Below are 25,753 nucleotides of genomic sequence, written 5' to 3'. Positions count from 1 at the left end.
GGTATTTGTCACTGCTGGATCAGATGCCAAACTCAAAGATGCTGTTGTACCCAAATCCCTGTCAAGCTATAGAGTAGAGATCAAACTGAGATACTCCAGGAGTTCTATCAGCACAAAATAGAGACGAGAAGGTACAGGAACCAACATTTCACATGCAACAACAAAACAAGAGGTCACAGAAGTCTTTGAAGAGAACTGTATGCTAATAATAGATGTCAATGCAAGATTAACTGCATCCTTTTTAGCATATCCTAGGTCTACTTTCTTATATTTTGGTATAACAAGACTTACAAGTTTTAGTATACAAGAAAGAGGAGCATTAGCCTTTAGTTCTATGAAACTTAAAATGATTTTGCCCTACATTTTAGGACCTCATCTACACAGTAAGAATGAAGTAAGATGAAACAAGTGGGGAAAAAAAACCTATACACAGCAGAGAGGAAACATCCCCCTCCCACTTCACATATGATTTAATCCTGAACTGGGAAGTAACTTCTACTATTAAGATAATATTAATTCTCTCACTCTGCTGAATGCTTAGCAACACCATAGAACAAAAATAAGGAGACCTTTTAGCTGGAGAAGAGACTTTTATGAAGGTACTAAAAGTGTCTTAGATTTGGTCTGCTCCTTAATGAGATGATCAGAAATACAAAAATCTCATGCCAAAGAACAGAAACAAATAGCATTTAGCTGGCAAATTTGGAAAGCAAAAAATGTACTGTGGTGATACAACACAAAGTACTGACTGGGGAACAATTCATCAGCCTACAGCTCATTCCAAGAAGAGACTGGAAGAGCAGGCAGGCAAAACTGTTCTACCAGGTGGGACTAAACTTGCTTATTGAAAACAGTGGAAACAGTTGGAAACAGAGGAAAGTGGCCAAAACATGACATAAGCTAAATTAACAAATAGTTCCAACTAGTAAAGCAACAGCAAAACACAAGCATTACCATATCATTTACATATGCAAGACTAAGAAAATGCAATAGTTATATTAGTCTAACCTAGTAACAAATATATATATGCTAAGACTGTAATGTAATCACTGAAATCTTTTTATAAATTGTAGCAGTGGGGCTTGGGTTTCACTTTAAAAAAAAAAAAACTGACCATGAAATCATGACTTTAGAAAATAGTATTTACTGTCAGACTCCTAATGCCTTTGACATAAATTAATTACTGTTCATCAGCTGCTCTATATGCCCCTATATAGAAACCTCTCTAACTAGTGAGCTAATTTAGAATAGTTTATTCCTCAAAAAACTTGATTACCTTTCAGTGAGAAAAATGTAACTGGAGCACACTAATACAGCAGCAGACAGAAGGTAACTTACTCATTTATCACTGCTCTAAATTAACATCAAGAGAATTGCTTTGACAACTGGAAGTAATAAACACTACAATAAAATCTGTTAGAGAGACTGAAAAAAACCACACATATTTATCTGTTTAAACACCAAAACATTCTGTTTTAGGAAACGTGCATAAAATCAGACAAGTCCACAGACAAGATATAATGGATTTTTTTTGTTGTTGTTAAAAACTCAAAATATCTGAACAATTGAGCATTACTCCTCTCCTACAAGTGCAATGCATGGCAATCATTTTAGTCAAAATAGCACAACAAATACATTACTAATGAAGTTGATCAAAACGATAACAATGAATTTTTTTTTTTTTTTGCAAACAGAGTTCTTCAGATGACACAGCAATTGTGTCATTTAAACTGTTTTTTGCTTTCTGACAGATATTTGCACTGTGTGTATTTTGAAAGTACTGGTCTAAAACAGCATTCACTTGGAATCAAGTCTTTGAATCTTGCAATAGCGTATACATTCCTTCGTAACCAAGAGAAAATTGTATTAGGAAATAAAAGGATGCTTCATTCTATCCTTTAAATCTCCTTACTGTGAAAGGTTTGGGTTTTCAAATAAACATTTGTTGCAGAAAGTATCTGTCAATGAAAATATGCTGCATGAAAGCAAACACACCAATGCACTACTGTTTCTTGACCACTTTAAAAACTATTTTTAACAACTGTATTATGGAATATTTTAATCTCTCATTCCTTTCTTTTCTCTGTCTAATCCAGAAATTGTTAATTCATGATTAATGTAAAAGAGTACTAACTTAAGGACGAAAGGGAACAGCCTCAAGTTGCACCAAGGAAGGTTTAGATTGGATATTAGGAAAAATTTTGTTGTCGAGTATTGGAACAGGCTGCCCAAATAAGTGGTGAGTCGCCATCCCTACAGGTAGTTAAACGACATGTAGATATAGTGCTTAGGGACATGGTTTAGTGGTGGACTTGGCAGTGTTAGGTTAAGGGTTGGACTCGATAATCTTAACAGTCTTTTCCACCCTAAATGATTCTATGATTCTATTCTAGGACTGAAAAAGTCTTTTGCTATTTTTTACATAAAAGCTTCGTTGATATAACAGCCAATTTCTAAAGGCTACGGGCATTTAAAAATCAGGCTTTTCCAACTCTACATGAATTTTGACACATCGCTGGATTATTTTGGAGTAACATCATCTTGAATTTTTCAACCTAATGTGACTTCCCTCTTGCTGACCAAGGCCACACACATATAAACAGAAAAAATTGATGAAAGTACTACACAGATACTACAAAAATTCAGTTTTGAAGTTTTTCTCTGTTAGAGAAAAGTCATGTTTCTTCGAGGAACCAAAACCTTCTGGGAAGCTTTTTTTTTTTAGGACAACAAAGCAGAGAAAAATTTACTGTAAGCTATGGACAGGCTTCCATTCCCCATAAAGGAGTCTGGTCATAGATCATCAAAGTATAATCCTCTACTGCTAGAGGAAATTAAATACTTTTTGTTCATACTCTTTGTAACAAACAGACTCAAACAGGCAATAATGCACTCACCCAATTCTTTGAGTATATCATTCCTCTTCTCTGTCCTCACTATCAACTGCAGTTGCAACAGTTTAACATACATAAAAATACGGAGGGAGAACAGCTAGATAAGAAATGACAAATGCTGATTTGTAGTATACACTCTGCTAGCTGAGACCCTGACCCAATGAAAGAGTAAAACTGTTCTCATCAACTTCAGTAAACTGCTCACTTGCATACCTTTTTTGGGGGGTTTTGGGGTTTTTTTGCTGCTACACACATGCCTCTTGAGCAATTGAAGGGGTCTTTGAAACACGAGAAATGAAAGATAGTTTAAAAACTAGCTTTCTGGATCTACAACCTGGCTGTGGTTTACCAGGTTATCTTGCAAATCTGCAGAAATGTATTTGGTGCAGATGGCATCAATTTGTCTTTTGACCAAGCCAGCCGATTTCCAAAGTACTCATTAGAATATAAATAAATAAATAGAACAAAACTAAAGCAAAACCAAAAAACCCCACAAATCCAAACCTTGCAAGAGAAACTGACTGCGATCACGCTTACAGAGAGGGTATCCTAAACCAGACTTGCCACATATCAGATTTTTATAATACAAACAGGTATTTAGTGAGACTACAAGCTTATTTCACAAATACCAAAACACTGTCGTCACATAAGAAAGGCCACCAAGAACAGGTAAATTTGAAGCAGTAAAGCTTTACATACAGGTCACCTTCAAACTATTACTATCTTGTGCCTTACAAGCTACCAGCACCTGATGAAAGGGAAGCTGAGAGCAAGAAGATAGCACGCTGAGGTCATCAGACCACATTACAAGTATTAAAAGTGCATCTTGAGGACAATAGCTGGTTCATAATGTATCTATGACACCTCGATTTGTGAGCAAAAGATAATGTATTTAAATTGTTGGGTGCATTCTCTCCAGAAACTAATTTCCACCATGAGACATGTTCATGTTCCTGAAGTCGTGGATTTGATTCTAAATAGTTTATATACGCTAACTAAATAGACAGTAGAAGAAAAAAGGAAATAAAATATTGGCCCTGTTTTAAATTCACCTTCACAGGACAAGCTGAGACAATACAAGCCATAGGGTTTAGATGCACTAGCCAGAGAACAGCACAGGGGATTAACAGTTTGGGTCATCGTTTAAAAGACAAAATTCTGCACATGGAGCTCATTAGAGATTTGTTTACAATTTAATTTCCCACAGAAAACTAAACAGGAGGGGAAAAAATGCATCTAAATCAAGTTAATGAAAAAAGCTGGAAAGAACACACAAACAGGAACCTTACTTTTATATGTTGTTTCACAATATAGAGACAGCCAAGACATGATCATGATCAGATATCCAGCTGAGGACCCAGATTTAGCTGGCCGCTGGAAAAAAAGAATGCACTTCACATTGCAGGGTGTTTATCTTTTAAAAGTATGTTTTGAACAATGAAAATGGTCAGTGCAATTATTCTACAGCATTTGACTATTGTCTATCACAACACAGACTGCAGTACCACCAACAGAAAAGTGCTTTTCCTATCTGTCCTTGCCTAACAGCTTAAAACACTACTGCAAATCTTGCTCTTGCTTGCAAAGCTGTAAAGGTGGACCAAAGAGAAGCTTTAGATGAGCGACTTTTAGTTTAAAATCGTATACATGGACCTATAAATGGTCTTCCTGCAGAAGATGATGTATCACAAAAGACTGATCATACACATACCAAGTAATTATCCCCATGTTTGGATTTGAGCATTCGGGTTACATCTTGTAGATTGTGGAGGTAAGTTTCCTCAGAACAGCTAGCTGGGAAGGATACAGCGATGATCCGCTCTGTGATGTAAGTGAGGTCAAGTTCATAGCCTTCCTCCATAATGTGATCAAAGTCTGCACTTCTGTGAAGAAATCAGATGTGGCAGTTCAGAGCAAAGTAGCCAAGAGCAAACATAGCATATTAATGAGGAGAAACTGCAAGTTGGACTCATACAGTCAAGCATCTGATATTTCCAATAATCTCATTACAATTACAACTTATTAAATGCCTACAGAGCTCAACTTATTCCATTCATTACACAAATGGAGTTAGCCAAACTTCAGAGTTCTTCACATCAAAACTATAGTGAAAAAAATCTGCAGCCAATAACGCAGAAAAGCAGTAAAATGAATACAAGCAAATTTGAGAAACACTAGTACAATAAATTTGGGACTTAAATAGAAAACATATAGGTACTTATGTAAGCACAAATCTCTCTTTCTGTAGAATTCTACAAATGCTTTACAAATTGGTAGATTCACCAGTGATCTGTACAACATTGCAGATACATACCATCTTGAAATCTGCTCTGAGTAACACTGAAGTGCATTCAAAACCAGTCCCCAAACTGCAATAGACACCAATGTAATGCAATTAATCTCACAGGTTAGTCTACAGATACTGCTTACTCTAACTTCTTTTCCACGTTGAAGGCACAACTAGATACCTTACCTTGTCCTTCTTAATAGAATAATCAGAAGATTACAGTCATTAAGTTAAAAGCAAGCTCAGCAAATAATACCAGTTGTTTTCTCTCAGACAGGGATTGTAAAAATGGTCCTTGCAAAGCAGGGCATGTCTTGCAGAAGACTGAACTCTCAGAAATCACAACCACGAATAACAAAACCTAAGCCCACCACAACTTTATGCGGTACTGTTACACAAAACACAAAATACTTGCCGTGATCCTTTGTCACAACTGAGAGAGGAGTTCTTTGAAGTGCTGGTGGAATTCTGGAACAAAGAAAACAGAGCAGTCAATGCGGTACCTTCCTTGCTGCCACTGATGTCAATATTCCTGCCTTTTTTCCTCATTTATTATTTCCACAGTCCATACTGTGGAAAACATACCAACAACAGGATAAGAGAGTATCATCGCCTTATGTTTTGACTGCAAACACTGTGGTTATGGCCACGTTATGTCCAACTCTTCATATAGACTCACTACTACCTCTTCCAACTCACTACTGCCAGAGAAGGACTGGTTGTCTTTTGTGCTCTTCTTGGTAACTGCATTAAGGTTAGAGAAAACATTAAATGGACTTCTGAGAAGATGAAGCTTGAATTTCTGTATAAATCTGCAAAATTAAGTTCCTCTCAAGTGATTCTTTTATGACGATATTGAAAAACATACTCAATTTATTCCACTATCAGAGTCCTGGGAGTTTGAATAGAAGACTGAGCTGCAATGGGCTTTCTTTACGAGAATTTAGCATGTGACTTTTGTAGTTCTATTTGTTCAGTAATAGTAATTATGCATTAAAAAGCATCAAAATGTTCTCCCTTCTGAACCTTAGTAATAGAATTTTTCTCACTTAATTTTAGCTGTCTCAGAATTAAGCTCCAGTGTGACAGTTAGCCAAGTTCTTTGTACGTAGTGGAGAGAAAGAGAGACATCTAGAGGGGGCAGTATTCCTTCTTTCCAGGATAGGTTTTTAGAAAAAGACAGCTATTACTATACGAACATTAAGTAAATAAAAATATTTACTTTACATTTAGATATATCTTTTTATCCATAAAATCAGAACTGAAATTTACTATCATGCATCAGTTAACTACATAAGAGGATTCACTCTTTCAGCCCTGAATTTATATTTACTCTACAGATAAATGCACAGAAAAGCTTATCTAGATGAAGGGTAAGAGCTGGAAAGCTGATAAATCCTGTCTATTTTGGCTACACACATGGCAAATATTCCCAAGCCAAATAAATTGTGTTCAAACAGAAGAGGTCTCAGAACTTTCCATACAGTGACACTGCGTATTAAAATCTGGAAACAGCTAGGACACATATAAGCATACAAGTGGCACATTTCCTTCCAAAATTTCTGGAAATAAGCTGTTCTGGCAAATTTTAAAAACACATCTGATAGCATAACGTGCACCTCACTTAAGTGTTTGGTCCCAATTCCACTAGTTCCTGTCCTTACTTAGACAACAGAAAATGAGGAAACTTCATGGCATTTTCAGCTTTTTTTTATCCAGTCCTTTCTTAGGGTTTCAAAGGTTGTAGGTGCCAAAACAAGTAAATAACTAATAACTGAAATTAAAGACAAAGCTTTTAAGATGTTTTGTTTTGCTGTTATAAACTAGAAAGCAACTAGCACAACGTGCCTCTTCCTCCACTTCCTCGGTCTCTGTTGGTCACACAGAGACATCCATTGCTTAAGGAGTACTTCCACCATTTTTTCATAAATTTTATGACTAAACCTCTACGTAACCTGAATATCAGGTCACTTAGCAGCTTCCTCTGGTGAGAAAATAAGTGATAAAATAATTCTCTATTGCACACTGTCGTAGCATATAAACTAGCATATAACTTAGTAGCATGCAGCATATAAGCATATGAATAATAACATAATGCAAACCACTAGCAGATAAAAACTCTGTTAGTGAGATATAGATTTACTGTATGCATGCTGGGTCATCTACAGAAATGCACAGTACTATATACCCTTTCCTGCTCTGTGTGCAAAAGTGGACAATCCTGACAACTTCCACAATTCAACAGCTGGTACAACTTAAATTACCAGTGCCGTTCGAAAAGAATTTTTCTTCAAGTACCTATAACACAGTTTAAAGCTCTAGCTAATTGGTTGCACATATAAAAATATAAATATATCCGTTTAAAAAGACTCTTCCTCTGAAGTCTCATCTGGGTATCGTGTTTCATCACATGGTCTCGAATAGCTGCAATACTCTTCAGTCTGTCATTATGGGTAAGCTTTTATACAAACTCTGAACAACTCACAAAATCAACAGAACCCTACCATTTTTGAAAGACACTTTGATTCAGACCATGAAACTTCCCATTGCCTATCTATGGTGCACCAAATTACTAAATATTACTTAACCCTTCATAAGGTCAAGATCACCTTGTACATTATATGTTGACTACAGTCAATGACTTGTTGGCAAACAAACAGTCAAGGATGCAGCTCTGTTTTTCTGCATGTCCTCTAGATTATAGCCACTTCCTCCTCTCTTGCATGGCTTAATTATCTTGTAGCTAGTGATGCGTTCTTTTTTCTTCAGTTTTTCTTTTTACTATTTGTTTCGTTTACTAATTATCAATGACTACACCACTAACTTTACCCCTTGCAGCTAAAATATTCAGCAAAATCCAACAAAGATATAATACATGATTTACTAGAGGCAACATGGTTACTGAAAAAAGCTTTTTAAAGGTTTGATGAAACACATACATATATGCACATACACCCACAACATGTTCTCAAACACGTGAAGAAGCTGTTACAGCATTTTTCGCAACAGGCAATCTATAAACATGACCCATATCTTACTATGCTTCTGACTGAATTCTGGTTTTAAGTGACTATTAAAACCTGTCTTGAACTTCTCTGACTGCCTCTCTTCCCCCCGCCCCTTCCCTCCCCAACATTTCTGTGTGGTTTCAGGGTCATTTCACTGATAAGAAGGGATTCTCCTTAATTCTGGACCAAGTCATACGCACCTACCAGCAGAATATGTTTCACCAAGCACAAGATTCAATGTCACAGGGCAGGCTATCCATAAAAGGAAACCATCTCTACCCAAGTAAAATAACCCTACTATTTTCTGCCTTGCTGCACACTGGAGGGGTAACGGCAAAACATCTGGCTAATCTTCAAAGACAGCAAATGCCACCTAGCTTCTCCCAGGATGGACATTTACACAGAAAATCTTGCAAAACTAGATACAATTTTCATTTCCTGTCCAAGAGCAGTAGAGAAGATGAAGGGGAATGAAAAATAGCAGCTCCAAATAGGTTGTTCAACCACACCTGGCTAAAAATTTAGAATTGTAAGTAGGATAGATGGACTGGAACTAGCAATTGATTTGTTGCCAGTAGGACAGACCACCCTGAGATTATTCCTTGAGATTCTCCCCATGATTCTTGTTCCCCTGCTTCCCTGGGCCTGCCTGGCAATGCAGACAGTATAACCAGTCAATTGAGAAGCAGACTTTTGAGAAAGCAAAAACAAAAACACACCAAAAAACACGACAAAACCAAACCATCTCCCATTTACCGATTCGTTCAGTTTTAAGAAATTTTTATGTCCCAAAGAGATTACTCCCAAACAATAACACATAAAAGTTATCCCTATGTAAATAAGTGTAAAGAGCCTTTTTGTCAGATAAATTCAGCAGCAGTTGTTGTACAAAAGCCAGCAGGGGGAAGCAATTGCTTCTCAAAAGACAACTGTCTTCTCTCCAGTCACAGAATGACATTAACAAGTAAATTCATTGCATCCAAGGTACTGTATCATTGCCCTTTTCTAGTGAAAACTCAATCCATGCAGCTCTTTCCTCTGACATCCTAGATGCTCCTGCATCTAGTCCTAGGCACATTGCAGAGCTTGCTATCCCAACTTTCTCAAAAAGGCAGTCCTCAGATGAGATTATCCCAGAGTCCAGTACAGCCTAGGCGTGATACAGAAGCTAAGAAACAAGCCCATATTTAATTCTGTATCATTTTCACCAGACCACAGCAGTCACTAGAAGGTAAGCTTCCCAGCACAGCCTGCTGTCAATGGAAGCGTAGGAAGTGGGCAAGACAGCAATTAAAGCACAGCTTAGACAAAACAGGCTTTTGGGATCAGTCCTGTTTATTCACCTTCCTCTGACACCAAAGATGGTGAACCTGCTTATGGAATACCTGGTCTGCCTCAAAGAGCAAGCTTGTGCTGTTCCTGGCAGCAGGCTGCATCTCATACCTTTACAATCTCTCTTCCAGTCTCTCTACAGCTTCAGAGCAAAAACATGACACAGGTATAGTACAGGCCACCTCACAACAGTGTGGCACTGAGACACCTTCTGCTCTAGTCCAGAAACAGAAGGAATAAGAAATAACCTCTCCGCTAAGCCTGCATCCCCTCACCTATGACAACAGGCTGCCTCTCAAGGAAAGAAACAGGGAATATCAAGTAAAAAAATAAATTTAAAAATCACATCTGTTAAAAAAATCATGTGTCTCAGCAAGATGATCATCCTCAACCTTTCCAAGAATCAAAGAAGGGAATTTGGGTTACAGCTAGTAGGCTTATACACTTCGTAGGCTAAAGTCCTTTGTAACAGAGCTTCAGAGACCAGAAAGATCACAGAAAGGACAAAGGGTGAAGGGAGATCAGGTTTGCACCAGATAAATTCATTTGCATTTTGTCAGTACACTGATTTACTATCTTTTATGAGACAGCTCTAGAAAAAAACAATCAAAACCCTAGTACGTAAGCTGCTAGCTTCCAATACCAAAGTAAAACTAGACATGTGGGCCACACATGGGCTTAGAAATACCAGGTGGGATAACAACTTATCCCATTTGACACTAGAATCAAAAGCAGGCTAAGGAAGTCAAATGAAAAAATCATTCAGTAGCCTTTCCTAAGGGCCTGAATTCACGGTTCTTGACAGTGAACTATAATATAATAATACAATATCTGTTTACAAGCAATCTCAGCAGAATATAAGAATTACTAGTTTCAAGGATCAGGTTGTTTTAAACAGCTGAGACAGCTGTACATCAACTATATGTTCCTCCGATGAACAGCACTACTGAAAACTCATGGCTGCAGGATCCATGGCTCCATCCATCCAGCTGCATGCATTCATGCAGCTCATCTATTTCTCTCCTGGGCTCTTTCTTGAATAGGAGCATGAACAAGTGTAAGGATTAATGAGTAGAAACTATGACTATCTGAAATGTAAATCAATGAGTAATCTGTGACTTAAAGGTATGAGGACATATTTTGAAAGAATAACATGGATCTATTTGGGATATATTTTATTTGTCATTATTTTTAATGTTGATATAAGCATCAAAAAACTTGATTAGCTAATCCATCATAAAATTACATGCATTTTACACAGCTTTTAATTAACTTATGAAACTTTTTTTCCCCACACAATTGTTCACCATTCAAAATAGCCACAAATAATATAAATAGTGACACTGATCAGCAGGAGACCTGAATGCCTTTCAACCAAATTTGTGATGATGTTTTTATTCCCCAAACCATGGATAGAAGTCAGAAGACATTATCTAACCTATTCTAAGGCATAGTGTAAGAATTCTATACACTCCAGGGTACTGCAGAAAAGAGGACAATGAACTACACTAATTGTTGGACTGTGCCACCGTGATAATTCCTACTGACACAGTAGTTGCTTTCAGAAGCTACAGTGCAACACCTGTTTGGATGTCTTGGATAAGAACCAAAATTTGCATACTCTTTTGGCCTGTGGCTTCAGAATGATTCCTAATGTGGAAAACAAAGATTCATGCCTTGTGAATACAAATGTGTCTATGCTACTGTGTATCTTTGTCTGCATAAAATAATAAAAAAAAAAAATATCTTTTTTGGAGCTGACTCTCTGCAGAAGAGATTTATCATTATTTCTTCTGCAAGCAGCTATTTGGCTGTACATTTTATTTTTGCTCTGTATACCGCATTCCATAAAAATAATGATCTGTTCCCTGTGTAGACAGATGTGCCCCTTGCAAGTAGCAGCATGTGCAGAAATTATAAATCCCAGCTTGCTGTCTCCATGCCAAAAACTACCCCGACTCTTAGCTGCTGGCAAAGCTGCTCCCACAATTCTTCCCTGTCGCACTTCAGCCAATACAGGCCAGGCTCCCCTAAACAAGTTGACTGTAGGGCTTTATACAGCTCATTTTTATCAAGTTTGTGGGACACTTGGATACAGAGTTCCATCTACCAATCCACCAGGGCATCAAGAAACTAACCGGGGCAGGAAGATCATCTTCCAACTCCCTTAGATTCAGAAAACCCTAACTGACTAAAATAATACATGTGCTCCAGCTCTGGTTGTAGCAGTTTCATAATTACTCCGAAGCTTTGAAACAGCTTCCTGAATGAATGCTATCCACAGGCAATGTAACTAAGCACAACAGACACAGCAGAGTGTAAAGGTTTCTGCATTAATTCACACCTGCCACATTATGAAGGTCTGTAGAAGTCCTGTACAGCATGACCCAGTAGCACCTAATGCAAATTTCCTGTATGTATGTGGCTCTACTTCTTAACTCCGTAAAAAGATAAAGTGATGTTCACAGTAGAAAAAAAAGAATGCGGTGGCAGAGAGAAAGACTTCAGAAGTAGATCTGTTGAGTTTCTCTCTGACCTAGTTATGATGCAAGAGATCAAAACTTAAGCAAACTTTCATCACAAATTTAGGATCCTATTAACCACATGCACATAATTCTTGGATAAAAAGTGACAGAACCACTTCTGCCAATCTTTAGTTGAAACAAGAAACCTCATTTATTTGTTTTTAATATGTTAATTTTAAGAATAAAATAAGATTCCAGCCACCAGGGGCATGAGGAAGCCTTCTAAATGTAAGAAAACGCACTTCTGACTTCCCAAGTAAGAAAGTGTTATCCATGCCTCAGAGCTATCCCAAACATTAGAATTAAGCTAACAAAATTTCGGTTATCACACTACCTAGAATTCTAAAGCCAAACTCTCTTTGTTGACATTTACACAGCTTTCCTATAAGGCATTAATGGCTAACTCTAGAAATATTCTATTAGCAGTCACATTGGTAGGAAAAAGCAAGAGACCTTTTCTTTCCTGGACCAGACGCCATGGAACAAGATGCAAAGGAGAGAGGAAGGGAGAAGAAATCCCAGAGCCAAGAAAAGGGTCAGGCAGGTTAAAGCAGTCTCTTCCAATTCAGTTAGTAAACCAAAAGGAGAACAAGCGTGGCACAAATTTAGAAGGAAGAGAAGGCAGGAAGACAAGGAATGCACCTCCCATTACCACTACACGGACAGGATGTGTGCTGCAGTCAGGGGTCACAGAACCAGAGCTGCAAAGGCCTCATCCAGGCAATGGCTGCATCTAGCCCCACTGTCTGAAGACTGCACTTTCTTATGAATCCCCCAGCCTTGCAGCTTTACATCTCCTCTCTTTTCCAAACAGTAATACGTGTTCCTACCACTGTGTTTCAGTTGGGAACTTTCTTCTATTTCCCAATGACCCCCTGCCACTCATCCATGTATTCCCTGAGTGCTGTTTATCATCTCTGGGAGCTGGATGACGTTTTTCCTTCTGTTGCACTGTGTACTACTCACTTATGAGAAGATAACATTATTGGCCATGAGAATAGCCCTACCCGGAGTCTCTGACAGAAAGCACCAGGGGGAACTCAAGGCCAGTCCCTGGGGTTTTGGAGTCAGGGATACCAAGGATCTGAGGCCTGCTACACTCCAACTTGCTGAAAAAAAAGAGATATTGGCAGCCTATGAAGGAGTTCGAGCTACTCTGGAGGTGGCTGGTACTGAAGCACAGCTCCTCCTGGCACCCCAACTGCCGGTGCCGGGCTGGATGTTCAAAGAGAGGGCCCCCTCTACACATCATGCAACTGATGCTATGTGGAGTAAGGGGGTCACACTGATCACACAGCGGGCTCGAATACAAAATCCCTGTCGCCCAGGAATTCTGGAAGTGATCATGGACTGGTCAGAAGGCAAAGATTTTGGAATGTCACCAGAGGAGGAGGTGATGCATACTGAAGAGGCCTCACTGTATAATAAACTACCAGAATGTGAGAAGCAATATGCCCTGTTCACTGACGGGTCCTGTCACACTGCGGGAAAGCATCAGAGGTGGAAGGCTGCTGTATGGAGTCCTACATGACGAGTCAAAGAAGCTGCTGAAGGAGAAGGTGAATTGAGCCAGTCTGCAGAGGTGAAAGCCATCCAGCTGACTCTGGACATTGCTGAACAAGAAAAGTGGCCGATGCTCTTCCTCTATACTGACTCATGGATAGTGACAAATGCCCCGTGGGGGTGGTTACAGCAATGGAAGCAGAGCAACTGACAGCGCAGGGGCAAACCCATGTGGGCTGCCCCACTGTGGCAAAATATTGCTGCCCAACTAAAGAAGCTGGTTGTAAAAGTACGTCACATAGATGCCTACGTACTCAAGAGGGGGGGCCTCTAAAGAACATCAAAACAACCAGCAGGTGGATCAGGCTGCTAAAACTGAAGTGGCTCAGGTAGATCTGGACTGGCAACATAAAGGTGAATTATTTATAGCTCAATGGGTCCCTGACATCTCAGACCATCAAGGAAGAGATGCAACATATAGGTGGGCTCGTGACCAAGGGGTGGACTTGACCACGGACACTATCACACAGGTCATCCATGAACGTGAAATATGCGCTGTGATCAAGCAAGTCAAGCTGTTAAAGCCTCTGTGGTATGGAGGACGTTGGCTAAAATAAAAATATGGGGAGGCCTGGCAGATTGACTACACCACACTCCCACAAACCCACCAAGGCAAGTACCATGTGCTTACAATGGTGGAAGTAACCATCATATGGCTGGAAACACATCCTGTGTCCTGTGCCACTGCCTGGAACACTATCCTGGGTCTTGAAAAGCAAGTCCTGTGTTGACACAGCACCCCAGAAAGAACTGAGTCAGACAAGGGGACTCATTTTCAGAACAAACGTCATAAACACCTGGACCAAAGAGCATGGCATTGAGTGGGTCTATCACATCCCCTACCATGCCCCAGCCTCTGGGAAAACTGAAAGATACAATGGACTGTTAAAGACTACACTGAGAGCAATGGGCGGTGGGACCCTCAAACATTGGGATACACATTTAGCAAAGGCCACCTGGTTAGTTAACACTAACCAATGGGGGTCAGCCAATCGAGCTGACCCTGCCCATTCAAAACTTCTATGCACTGTAGAAAGGGATAAAGTCCCCATAATGCTCAAGAAGAATATGTTGGGGAAGACAGTCTGGGTTACTCCTGCTTCAGGCAAATCCACGGGATTGTTTTTGCTCAAGGACCTGAATGCACTTGGTGGGTGATGCAGAAGGATGGAGAAGTCCAATGTGTACCTCAAGGGGATTTGATTTTGGGTGAGAATAGCCAATGATTTAAATTGTATGATGTTAATTGCTACATAATAATGCGTGTCTTCATTATGATGAGTGCTATATGCCATAAGAATGGTATTACAGTAAGAATTATTCAGATTAATGAAGAATGAACTTTGATGAAACTGAGCAAGCTGCAGAGGTGATGAAACCAGAACTGGCTTCAGCAACGAGTGCCCAGCAAATTCCTCAAGTTTCACATCTTCAACCTGCCTACTGTGAGCATGGACCATGCCAGATACACCAGCTGCAAGCTCCGGAGGCAGCATGCAACAATCAGCACACGCTGTCTCCCCTGCCCTGAGAGACTGTTATAACAGAAAGAGCCTAAAGTCATGGACATTGATGAACATTTTACAGACATTTCACAGGGGTGGACCACTGACTAAGGGAATGATATCCGTATGTATATATCAAAAGACAGGAAAAGTGGTGGTGATTCATTTCAAGGTATTGGAAAACGTGGCACCTGGGCATGATGTGACATAGATGGTACAGAATAAGGGGTGGATACTGTTCTGGTTTTCAGCAAGGATAGAGTTAATTTTCTTCCTAGCAGCTGGTATAGTGCTGCGTTTTGGATTTAGGATGAGAATAATGTTGATAACACACTAACATTTTAGTTGTTGCCAAGCAGTTAAGGACTTCTCAGCTTCCCATACTGGCGTGCCAAGGAGAAGGTGGGAGGTGCCCAAGAAGCTGGGAGAGGACACAGCCAGGACAGCTAACCCAAACTGACCAAAGGGATATTCCATACCATATGACATCATGCTCAGTATATAACTGGGGGGTTGGCCAGGAGGTGGGGCAGCTCAGGAACTAGCTGAGCATTGGCTTCAGGTGGTGAGAAATTGTGGTGTTCATCACTTGTTTACTATATTCTATTATTATTATTATCTTCCTTTCCTGTCCTATTAAACTGTCTTTATTTCAACTCACTAGTTTTACCTTCTTTTTTTTTCTCCTCCCCCCCTTCCCCGCCCCCCCCCCCCCATCCCACTGGGGCAGGGAAAGTGAGCAAACAGCTGTGTGGTTGTTCTAGCTGCCAGCCAGGTTAAACCACGACACCTGCCAGTATGGGTAGTCAAGGATCAGAACTCTTCACAGCCTGCACAGAGTGGCACCAGTAGAAGCTTGCAGCAATGAACCACAGATGACATTGCAAAACAAATGCAACGTGCACAAGACTAACACTGTGAAACAGATGCTCATTTATTGCAACAGAGCTGCTCTTGAACAATGAATTAGTGAAGACCATATGCATCCTGCAAGTCCTTCTTTCTGCCCCTTTTTAAATGTTAACTTCATCTCTACAGCAGTGAATCAAATTCCTGCATCACAGTTGCCTACTAACAGATAGTTAACTACAGGCATCTTCCAAGGTTTATTCAGAAATCAAAGAAACTTGCAGTTGCCTTTCATCAGAGATGCCAAAGGCCTTCAAAAAGTCCTTTCTTCGTCTTACTTATTTCACAGAAATTGTGCTAAAAGTATATTCATAAGTGGTGTCAGTGTTGAAATGTGCAATGCTTCCCATTTGCAGAAGTTTCTGCATCACTTCTTAGAAGACTGGGTTCTATTGCACTTCAATAAATGTATTTAATACTACTTTTACCCATAGTACTACAGCAGAGGTTGGGAAGGGGCATTCAATTTGTTTTGTAAATAACATGGCACAGTAACTTGAACAAATCAAGGCACGTTGACCACAATACAAGAACTAATATTCTTCCCGATGAAAAAAAAAATCTCCTTGGAATACAGTCAATGAAAATTTTAATATTTCTCTTTACTTCTCCCTTGCTTGATTTAGAAATAAGGAACACAGTTCATTTAATTGTTCCTGGATAAACTCAAGGGAGGAAAAAACACCAATTGTCCTAATCAAAGGCTAATTGCTCACAGTATAGAAACCAAAGTACATGCTTTGAAAAAGGCCAACAACGAATGCTTTGTGAAAATGTAACAAAAATAAGCAGCCACAAACAGGAAGATAAATCAGGCCAAGTAAAGGAAAAGTAAGTAAATAAAATGGAATTACTTACAGTTCTGGTTACATGATTTTTAATGGCCTCAGAGCTATTAGCCTGCAAAAGGAGAAAAGTTAACAAAACTGACTTTAATTTTCCAGATAGTTTAACTATATTCTAAGAAATCCCCTCCTAATGTATACACACAACAAATAAAATAAATCATTCAGAAGCATACATACGTTCTACAATATTTATAACCAAACTATCCTTCAAACCGATATGGAAAATAAATTGTTTTTATATTATCATCCTGCACATTCAGGTCTTGTAAGCCTGCACTTGGCTACTGAGGGTGTTTACTCCAAGTCACAATACACATGGAAATGTGTGCTGTAAACCACATATTTATTCCCCTTCAGATTTTTTTTCCAATCTCTCATTTTATGCTTTTTCATGAAAACAGGGTCTTTAAGCACTGTGTAAAATCTCTGTTCAAGGCTTTAAAATATACTAAGTTGTATCTGTGGAGGTTTAAAATAAACCTTTTAAAATAAATGAGCCAATCCATTACTATGAAAATCCAACAAAACACCAGAAGCACAACCTTCCATCACTACATGCTTTTTTTATTAATGACTACAATCAGCATGAAATCAAGGTAATGTAATGGGAAAGTACAGTGGTAAAACTGGGTAAAAAATACCCTCAAAAAGTGTGCTTAAGACTTCAAGAAAGTAAAGATTTGGCATTTCACAAGAGACGATATCCTAGATTAAGAATTTTACAATTTGGAATTATAATACTGAAATGCCTCATATTCTCTCACTCTGCTAGAAGCAACAGTTCTCTCCACCTTACTACAGAGGGAGGGAACGGGAAGACTGCTGAAATAAGTTGCAGTGGAAAAACCGTCTGAGGTAAATATGAGTGTTTGTATATACACACACACACACATATATACACACACACACAGAGTAAGCAGATGTCCAGCGTTTAATCCCTTTCTTTCAAAACTGATCCACCTAAGGACGTACACTCAAGTTTCCATACGCTCCCTGCACAGCTTTAAAATGGTTGCCCCCAATTCAAATACTGCTATTCCTGCTGCCTATTCATCAACTCCAGGATTAAAATTACAAATAAAACTCTTCAGTGGCTAACTACTGTGGTACATCCATTTGAGGTGTAGAAGATCCAGCTTCAAGTCTTTGACTGGACACAAATGAAGAGGGGCATTGAAAGTATATTCTAATATCCAAGCTAAAAGATCTTAACCAAGACTATCGGCAACATGAAGATGGAAGAGTGTTTTGGGTCTGCGTGTCAAGGTTTTGGTAGCGGGGGGCTACAGGGGTGGCTTCTGTGAGAAGTTGCTAGAAGCTTCCCCTAGGTACGACAGAGCTAATACTAGCTGGCTCAAAGATGGACTCACCGCTGGCCAAGGCCCAGCCCTTCAGTGACAGTGGTAGTGCCTCTGAGAGAACATATTTAAGAAGAGGAAAAAAACCCCAACCTAGCAGCAGCTTTTGCAGCCAGAGAGAGGAGTGAGATGTGAGACACCAAGGTCAGTGCAGAAGGAGGGGCAGGAGGTGTTCCAGGCGCTGGAGCAGAGATTCCCCTGCAGACCATGGTGAAGACCATGGTGAGGCAGGCTGTCCTCCTGCAGCCCATGGAGGATGATAGGGAGCAGAGATTCCACCTGCAGCCCGTGGAGGACCCCACGCCAGAGCAGGTGGAGGCACCTGAAGGAGGCTGTGACCCCATGGGAAGCCCACATTGGAGCAGGCTCCTGGCAGGACCTGTGGATCTGTGCAGAGAGGAGCCCACGCCAGAGCAGGTTTGCTGGCAGGACTTGTGACCCCGTGGGGGACCCACGCGGGAGCGGTCTGCTCCTGAAGGTCTGTACCCAGTGGGAGAGACCCACGCTAGAGCAGTTCATGAAGAACTGCAGCCCGTGGGAAGGACTCACGTTGGAGAAGTTTGTGGGGGACTGTCTCCCGTGAGAGGGACCCCACACTGGAGCAGGAGAAGAGTGTGAGGAGTCCTCCCCCTGAGGAGGAAGGAGCAGCAGAGACAAAGTGTGATGAACTGACCACAACCCCCATATTCCCTGTCCCCCTACGCTGTTGGCCAGGAGGAGGGAGAGAATTCAGGAGTAAAGTTGAGCCTGGGAAGAAGGGAGGGGTAGGAGAAGGTGTTTTAAGATTTGGTTTTATTTCTCATTATCCTACTCTGATTTGCTTGGTAATAAATTAGACTAATTTTTCCCCAAGTCAAGTCTGTTTTGCCTGTGACAGTAATTGGTGAACAATTTCTCCCTGTCTTTATCTCGACCCACAAGCCTCTCATTATATTTTCTCTCTTCTGTCCCATTGCAGAGGGGGGGCAGTGGTAGAGCAGCTTTGTTGGGCATCTGGCCTGTAGTCAGGGTCAACCCACCACAAAGAGCTATATCTCAAATTTCTAAAGGTTTTAGTGAAAGCTTGACGTTTCTTCTTGAAACTTCATCATTACTTTCTACATTGGCATGGGGTAACCACTCTAAGACATAGCTGTACCAATTATAAGTCTTCCTGTCTTTAAGTCCTAAAAGAGAAAAAGGAAAGGAGACGGCAAAGAAGCCATGCTGACGTAAGTCAGGGACATCCAGGTGAAAAAAGTAAAGCAAATCAAAGAATTCTAACAGGAACAGCCAAACTTACTGATCTTACAAACTCCATAACAAAACTGCGAAACTCTGCCCCTCCGTCCTTCCCGGCTTTTACAGCAATACCAATCCTATTCATTTCATGCCCACTGTTTCCAGTTCCCAAGTTCTCTCTCACTCCTCCCTCCCAGCTGGAAGATGTAGGCCATAGGCCGTAGGCAAAAGACCTGCTACCTCACATGGAAAACATGTTACAGTATCTGATCACATCTCATTTTTGAGTTGTTTTTCTTAATATTATCTCTAAAAGGAAGAGAAATGCTACTATTCTCCATGGCGAAGCTGTGACCTATATTAAGAGAACGACTTTCCTAGCGTAAAACTAGAAATCAGAGACAATAGGAGACTAGATGCCTCTCAGATCTCATTAGACCCATGTACAGCCATTATACTTTGACCCAATATAACACACTGAACACTATAATGACAGTATGTTATAGCTAACGCGCATTATTGTGCATCTCACTAATCATAGCATTTCAAGAATATCAAACACAGCAAAATGTTCTTGTCCGCACCCTCCCATAAAGCCATTTCAAAGGAAATTATATTCACATGGTTAGAAATAAAAAACACCTTGCTATGGAATGAGGAAAAATAATTTTTAAAAAAAAGTCCCACTTCCCCCTCCTGCCATCACAGAGGAAGATCATCAGATTCCTGCCGATGGCTCCCTAAAAAAGCCTCTCTAAAGAAAAAATAAAGTCTTTATAGCAAAAGATAAAATGACAGTTACTTAAAAAAAAAAAAAAAGTTATATTCCTTCTAGTATTTACAAACAAAGAACATACATCAGCCCTAAAATGAATGCCACAGGAGATACTCTACCCCTTTTGTTCATTCAAGACACACAGTTTCTTCTGTTAAGTTTCGCTAATCAGTAGGGCTATCTTGCCCTGAAAGCTTCTCATTTGGATTCCACTTTAAAGACACCCAAAAACCAATGAACTCTGGCTTCCCTCCCTCCCCCAAATCTACCAGGTAGTGCGGTGATATTTCTCCAAGAAACAGACTTGATCTTTGACCTCTCTCAATCCAGCATTTAATGACATTGAGAAGTATCAAAAGCAAGTTCATACATAACACTTCTGCCACACATACTTTATTACTTATATGCAAGTACTAAATTTTTGACCCAATGTGAAAAACATTAACTTAAAGCAAATTAAACCAGCATGATTTCTGAAATGACAGAGAACTAAAATTGAATGGGATGCTAGGAACTGAAGATTAGTTAAGCAATGAGCAAACATGATCCACCATTATACATCAGATGAAACATCAGAATTCAACCTGAGGAATCACATTTGCTTCCCAGTGCTGTCCGAAGAGGGGGGTCCACATGGCTACCTGTGCTTATTACAATGAATACTGACTATAAGAAAAGATGATTTTTAAATTAACGGTAAAGGATTTGTCTTTTCCTTTTGAAAGACAGGTAGCAGTCCTCCACGACACTGTAATGTCTAGTGCTACAGTATTTAATTTTTTTTTAAATGTTTGGCTGACATACACTTTATAAAGATGGGATTGGTACTGTTCTTTCCTTTTACACATTCCACTGTCAAGAAAGCATTTTCAAAGATTAACTAAAAGCATGTTTGCAAGGGACATAAGATCTGTCACTCCTGGGATAACCTATCAAAGAATAGAAAATTATGCAGAAAAGCAGAAAAAAACCTACCCTGGAGTGTGTATTTCCCTTTTCCAGTGTGAGCTGTCAAGCAGAATCTAAACAGCAAGTGGACTTGCATAATGAAGTCAAACATATGTGAAAAGTTTCTACGTCAACTGAAAACTAATAATACTGAGGAGTCTGAAACATGGGTAATTTCCATTTAGCTAAAAGACAGCTGGAAAGACAGAAAGAAGCATGGTATACCTTGCAAGAACATCAGGCTGTTGGATTTAGCTGCTATAGTAAATAGCGTCACCTCTGTCCCACAACAGTACCACACAGTGGAAAGGTTAGGAGTCAACTTGGAGAATATAAACAAACAAGCAGGCAAACCTGGCTCTGGAAACTACCAAATCTTTCCTTCTCATTGATCCCCTATTTCTGCAGATTTTGTTCAAAGAAAGCCTGATAGTTATTTCATTTTGGATGAAGATCAGCGACATAGTACAATATAACAAAACTTCATATTTAAACTTTTATTAAATCTTGTAATTCTCTAATATTCCTAGAAACAACATGAGCTCTCCCTCCTGGCAAATATAATGACTGGCTTTTGAATTTAGTATACATTGCACAGCTCAATTCACATCACTACATCTAATTGGTTTGGGGAAGTATGGTGTCCATATTCATTCATTCTCTGTTCCCTTTTACGGTTAAGTCATAGACATTTATGAACAAGGCACTAACTGCACTTTAAAATAGCATTTTTGAATCTCTACTCTGCAGACCTGTGGGGTCCATGGCCTTACTCTGGTAAGCACGTGGAACATAAGAACAAAAAACAAACCCTACAGAAATGTATTATATAGAGGCCAACATCAACCCCCTCCTGGCGATCCGGAAATCCAAAAAAGTTTGAAAAATAATCGTGTCAAGTGTTTCAATTCAGGCAGCAGTTCACAGGTTTTGTCAGGAAGGTGTCTCATCGGTCCATGCTTCTGCTATCTATGGCACTGGGGGAATGTAGCACTAACAAAGCCAGAAATCAAGAAAAGTGGAAATATTATTGGTGGATGAAGCTGGAAAAAAGTAAAGGAAAGCACAGCTCAAAATTTAATAAAGCAAACCCGAATAGCAAGAGTGAGCTAGCTTTAAAAGTAAAATAATAAAAAAAAAATGTTTCAAGGCACCTTTGCTTTCTTATCAGTTCAGGAAAGCTGTACAAACCAGAAGTGAAGAAACATCATCCCCAGAAAGGTTTCTCCAAAGCCCACAGATTTCTTCACATGGAGATACGGGCATTATGGTTCTGGATGCAGGACCTGAACAGGCAAATATAAACCTCCAACTGGATATTCTCACCCTTTGCAAACAAACTAGAGAACAGCCCTGTTGCATTTCCCTTCCCATGATGCACAGGGATGTTCACGAGACAGGCAGCACAGCCTGCAGCACTTCCTGGCAGAACTGCTCTGGTGAAACTCGGGAAAGGAGGCAGGAAAGATCATAGCAATGGGGAGGTCTGTTAGACTTGGTGTGCCCTTTATCTCCACCAAATCACGCTTGCTCCATGCATATAATGCTTGCTTTGTATGCATCTCTCAGGTCCTGAGAGCTAAAGTTTGGATGTAGCAAATAGGGAAAAAAGTCCCTGTAAATAAACAAATACAGGTATTTTCCTAGTTTTCCATAAGATTTCCACACTATTGCTTGAAAGAAGGAAGAAAAAGGAAAACCCAGAAATGAATTAGCCATAAGTCACAGAAATTTATTACAAATCAAACCCACCTGATGCAATTTTCCAGCAAAGCTTTTACTGATTTAAGCCAGAAACCAAAACTGGAGCTGGCAGAGTGAAATCATTGCATATGTCAGTTCCTAATTCAGCTTAGTCACTGTCACCATACTCCTGATTAACTTCAGTTAACAATCTTACATCTTCTAGTACTGAGGCCCCACTTAAAATGAAACTGGAGAATGCAATCCTCCATCTACATGCTCAGGCCTTTCCAAAAGCACAAACAATAATTGACACTCAGATTTCTCAAAAAAATCTCTTGCAGGCTCACATTAAAAACAGATGGACTGTGCTCCATGGGAACAACAGACTGCTTCACTCGTCTTTTTTTTTTTTCTGGGAAGATGCATTTAAAAAAGTAAATGAATGCAGTATATAAAAATACATGTTGTATCTACTGATCTTTCTCAGCCAAAGCATCTAGGAAGGATTGCATTCACCAGGCACCATGCAAAAAAAAGGAATGGGAGGGTTTTTTGCTAAAATGGACTAATTTTCTTTCAAACACTGTTAGAGTACTGAGTCTTCTTAAAGTTTTCTGTTCTCTTCCTTTCTTTTCACATATATACTTGGGGTTTCATTTCTATTTTTCTTTGTATCATAATACATTTTCATTAAAATTCACTTTTTGTCTCTTTTGAGAAAATGCTGACACTAGGTTGGATAGGTGAAGGTATGTGTTAACTATCATAGATTTCAAGTAAAAGTAAGATATGCAATTAGGATGAGGCCTTTGCAACTCCACCACTTGCTTCTTCAGCAATTTTTTCAAGTTACCTTTGCACTCCTTTAAAAAAGCAAATGAAAAACACACCCAAAAAAACCCACCTACAAAAAAAACCCTTTTTCTCCTACAATTAATTCTATTTTGTTCGTCTCCTCTTTTGAGACAGGCCAGAGTACAGTCTGACTCACTGTTCAAAATTAAGTTTTTTGGTTTGTTAGGAGGGGCCTGAATGTGAAAGTCTTTGATTTTTCTCTTCACAAGCAGAAAAGAGACTGGGTACTCCCAGAAAACAGAGTTAAGCAAAACAAAAAAAGCAGAACCACTGGCACCCCTCCCCAGTTTCTATCAAAAATATTAAACTTCCACCCTAGACTTAGCAAAAGAGCTAAACAAGCTTCAGTTTGAAGTGATGTTACAACATAACATAAGTAGCTGGGTAATCACCCACTTAATCTTTCCGCACTATAACAGAATGTTATGAAATGTGATGTTTAAATGGCAGCACTACAGGTATGCAGAATTCCTTGGTAACCAGTTGGGAAAAAAAAATGAAAGAAAAATAAAAGAGGGGAAAAAAAGAAGAAAGGTTATAAAGGTTAAATCAGAAATTTCTCTGGTAAAGATCACTACTTAACCGTGCCTTAAAACTGACAAGTCATGCAATGATAAGGACCATTCAACGAATGGAGTAATTTTAAGATAAGAATCCATGTGGCCTTCATGCCACATTTCACTACTGCCAAGACATTTGGTGGGATATGTGAGGGGACTCTGAGGAATTAAGATCTCATTTCTTTTACTCTTTTCAAAGATACACTATCATGAAGTATGGGGGAAAAAATTTCAGTGAAGGAGACAAACTTACTGCCCTCTTGAAACATCTTAAACTGTCCTAGAATACTTCCTATAATCTGAAAATGACCACAAAGATAATATCCTTCCATTGGCTTTCCTTTTATTTTTATCTTTTTAAAGTAATATATGAAATGCTTTGGAGCTTTAAGGTTAGGGCCTAAATCCTCTCTTCTTTTTGCAGCACTAAAGACTGTTTAAGAAAAATGTGTAGTTGTTGGCAAATATTTTTTACATTATTTAAAAAAATAAGATCAACTGAGTAATTGTTTTCTTTCAAAATAAGATCTGACAATTCCAGAAAAGGCTGTTTAAACAGACTTGTCATCTTTGATTTTTATCAAATTTTAGGAGAACTGTTATATAGGCTAAGTCAGCTCTTAGATAAAAAAAAACAACTGACCATGGCACATCTTTCCCCTTGTTTTTCTTTTTTAAAACCTTTGGTTCATGCTATACATCTCTGCAATTAAAGTCCATTGCCACAAATAACCCATTACCTCTTCATGAAATAAAATGAAGTGAACCAGAATAGGGCATCTTTGGTAAACATTTGACTTGAATTAACAGAGCTGGACTAACATTGCCCCCCTTTCTCCAGTCAGAGGAATGTGCATGACAACATAAAGTAGTATTAGAACACTTAACAGCAGCTGGTTTATATTTTAGCACCTGAAACTCCTAACAGCTGCATTGGGTTGATATATGAGGGTCCTGATGTCATTACAAAGCTTCAAGATACACGGCTCATGAGAAATGGGAAGAAAGGGCCTCTTTGGAAACAGACATCCAAGCTGAAATAATCAATAAAACCCACATTCTGAAGAAAGAGAGCATCTGTGAGTTTCATCAGGCTTCTACAGTCTTCCAACAAACACACCACTGAGATTTAACTACAGCTCTCGCTATAAGCCACATTAAGGAGAGCATTACAAGCAAACACTACATTGGCTAAATATATGTAGCACTAACTTAGAGCAGGCCAATGCATCGTTTATTTATGTGAGGATGGAAAGGTTGGAACTCCCTGGCTGGAATGAATGGGGAAAAATCCATGGTTCAGCAGCAAATTGCAATGCAACCAAGTTTTGATTAATTTGAATAGAGTACTGTCCTCCTTATCTAAAGATCTCAACCACTTATTCTTCATCTTCTCAATATTTTACACTCAAAAACAGCTGTAAAAGAAATGGCTTACAGCCAATATGGTCACAGATTATCCTCCTTCAGAAAAACTGA

At 39.4% G+C, this 25,753-nt stretch overlaps 1 protein-coding gene across 5 annotated transcripts in view; it reads right to left on the bottom strand.

Moving 5' to 3' along the window:
- TNS3 (tensin 3) overlaps window positions 1–25,753 on the bottom strand; it is a 249,691-nt gene that overhangs the window by 116,695 nt on the left and 107,243 nt on the right. For 4 of the 5 annotated variants that reach the window (XM_075745266.1, XM_075745267.1, XM_075745269.1 and 1 more), the window contains 3 exons: window positions 16,882–16,923; window positions 5,597–5,649; window positions 4,606–4,777 (listed from right to left, as the gene is read on the bottom strand). In XM_075745266.1, the coding sequence (XP_075601381.1) occupies window positions 4,606–4,777; window positions 5,597–5,649; window positions 16,882–16,923 (267 nt within the window). Of the gene's footprint in view, window positions 1–2,897; window positions 4,123–4,605; window positions 4,778–5,596; window positions 5,650–16,881; window positions 16,924–25,753 lie in introns of those variants that run through there. The other variant, XM_075745270.1, reaches the window with a different exon arrangement.

Source organism: Balearica regulorum, chromosome 2 (assembly GCF_011004875.1).
Source record: "Balearica regulorum gibbericeps isolate bBalReg1 chromosome 2, bBalReg1.pri, whole genome shotgun sequence".
NCBI classification, from domain to species: domain Eukaryota; kingdom Metazoa; phylum Chordata; class Aves; order Gruiformes; family Gruidae; genus Balearica; species Balearica regulorum.
The sequence above is the reverse complement of the archived record's forward strand: the minus strand, read 5'-3'. Positions and strand labels throughout refer to the sequence as shown.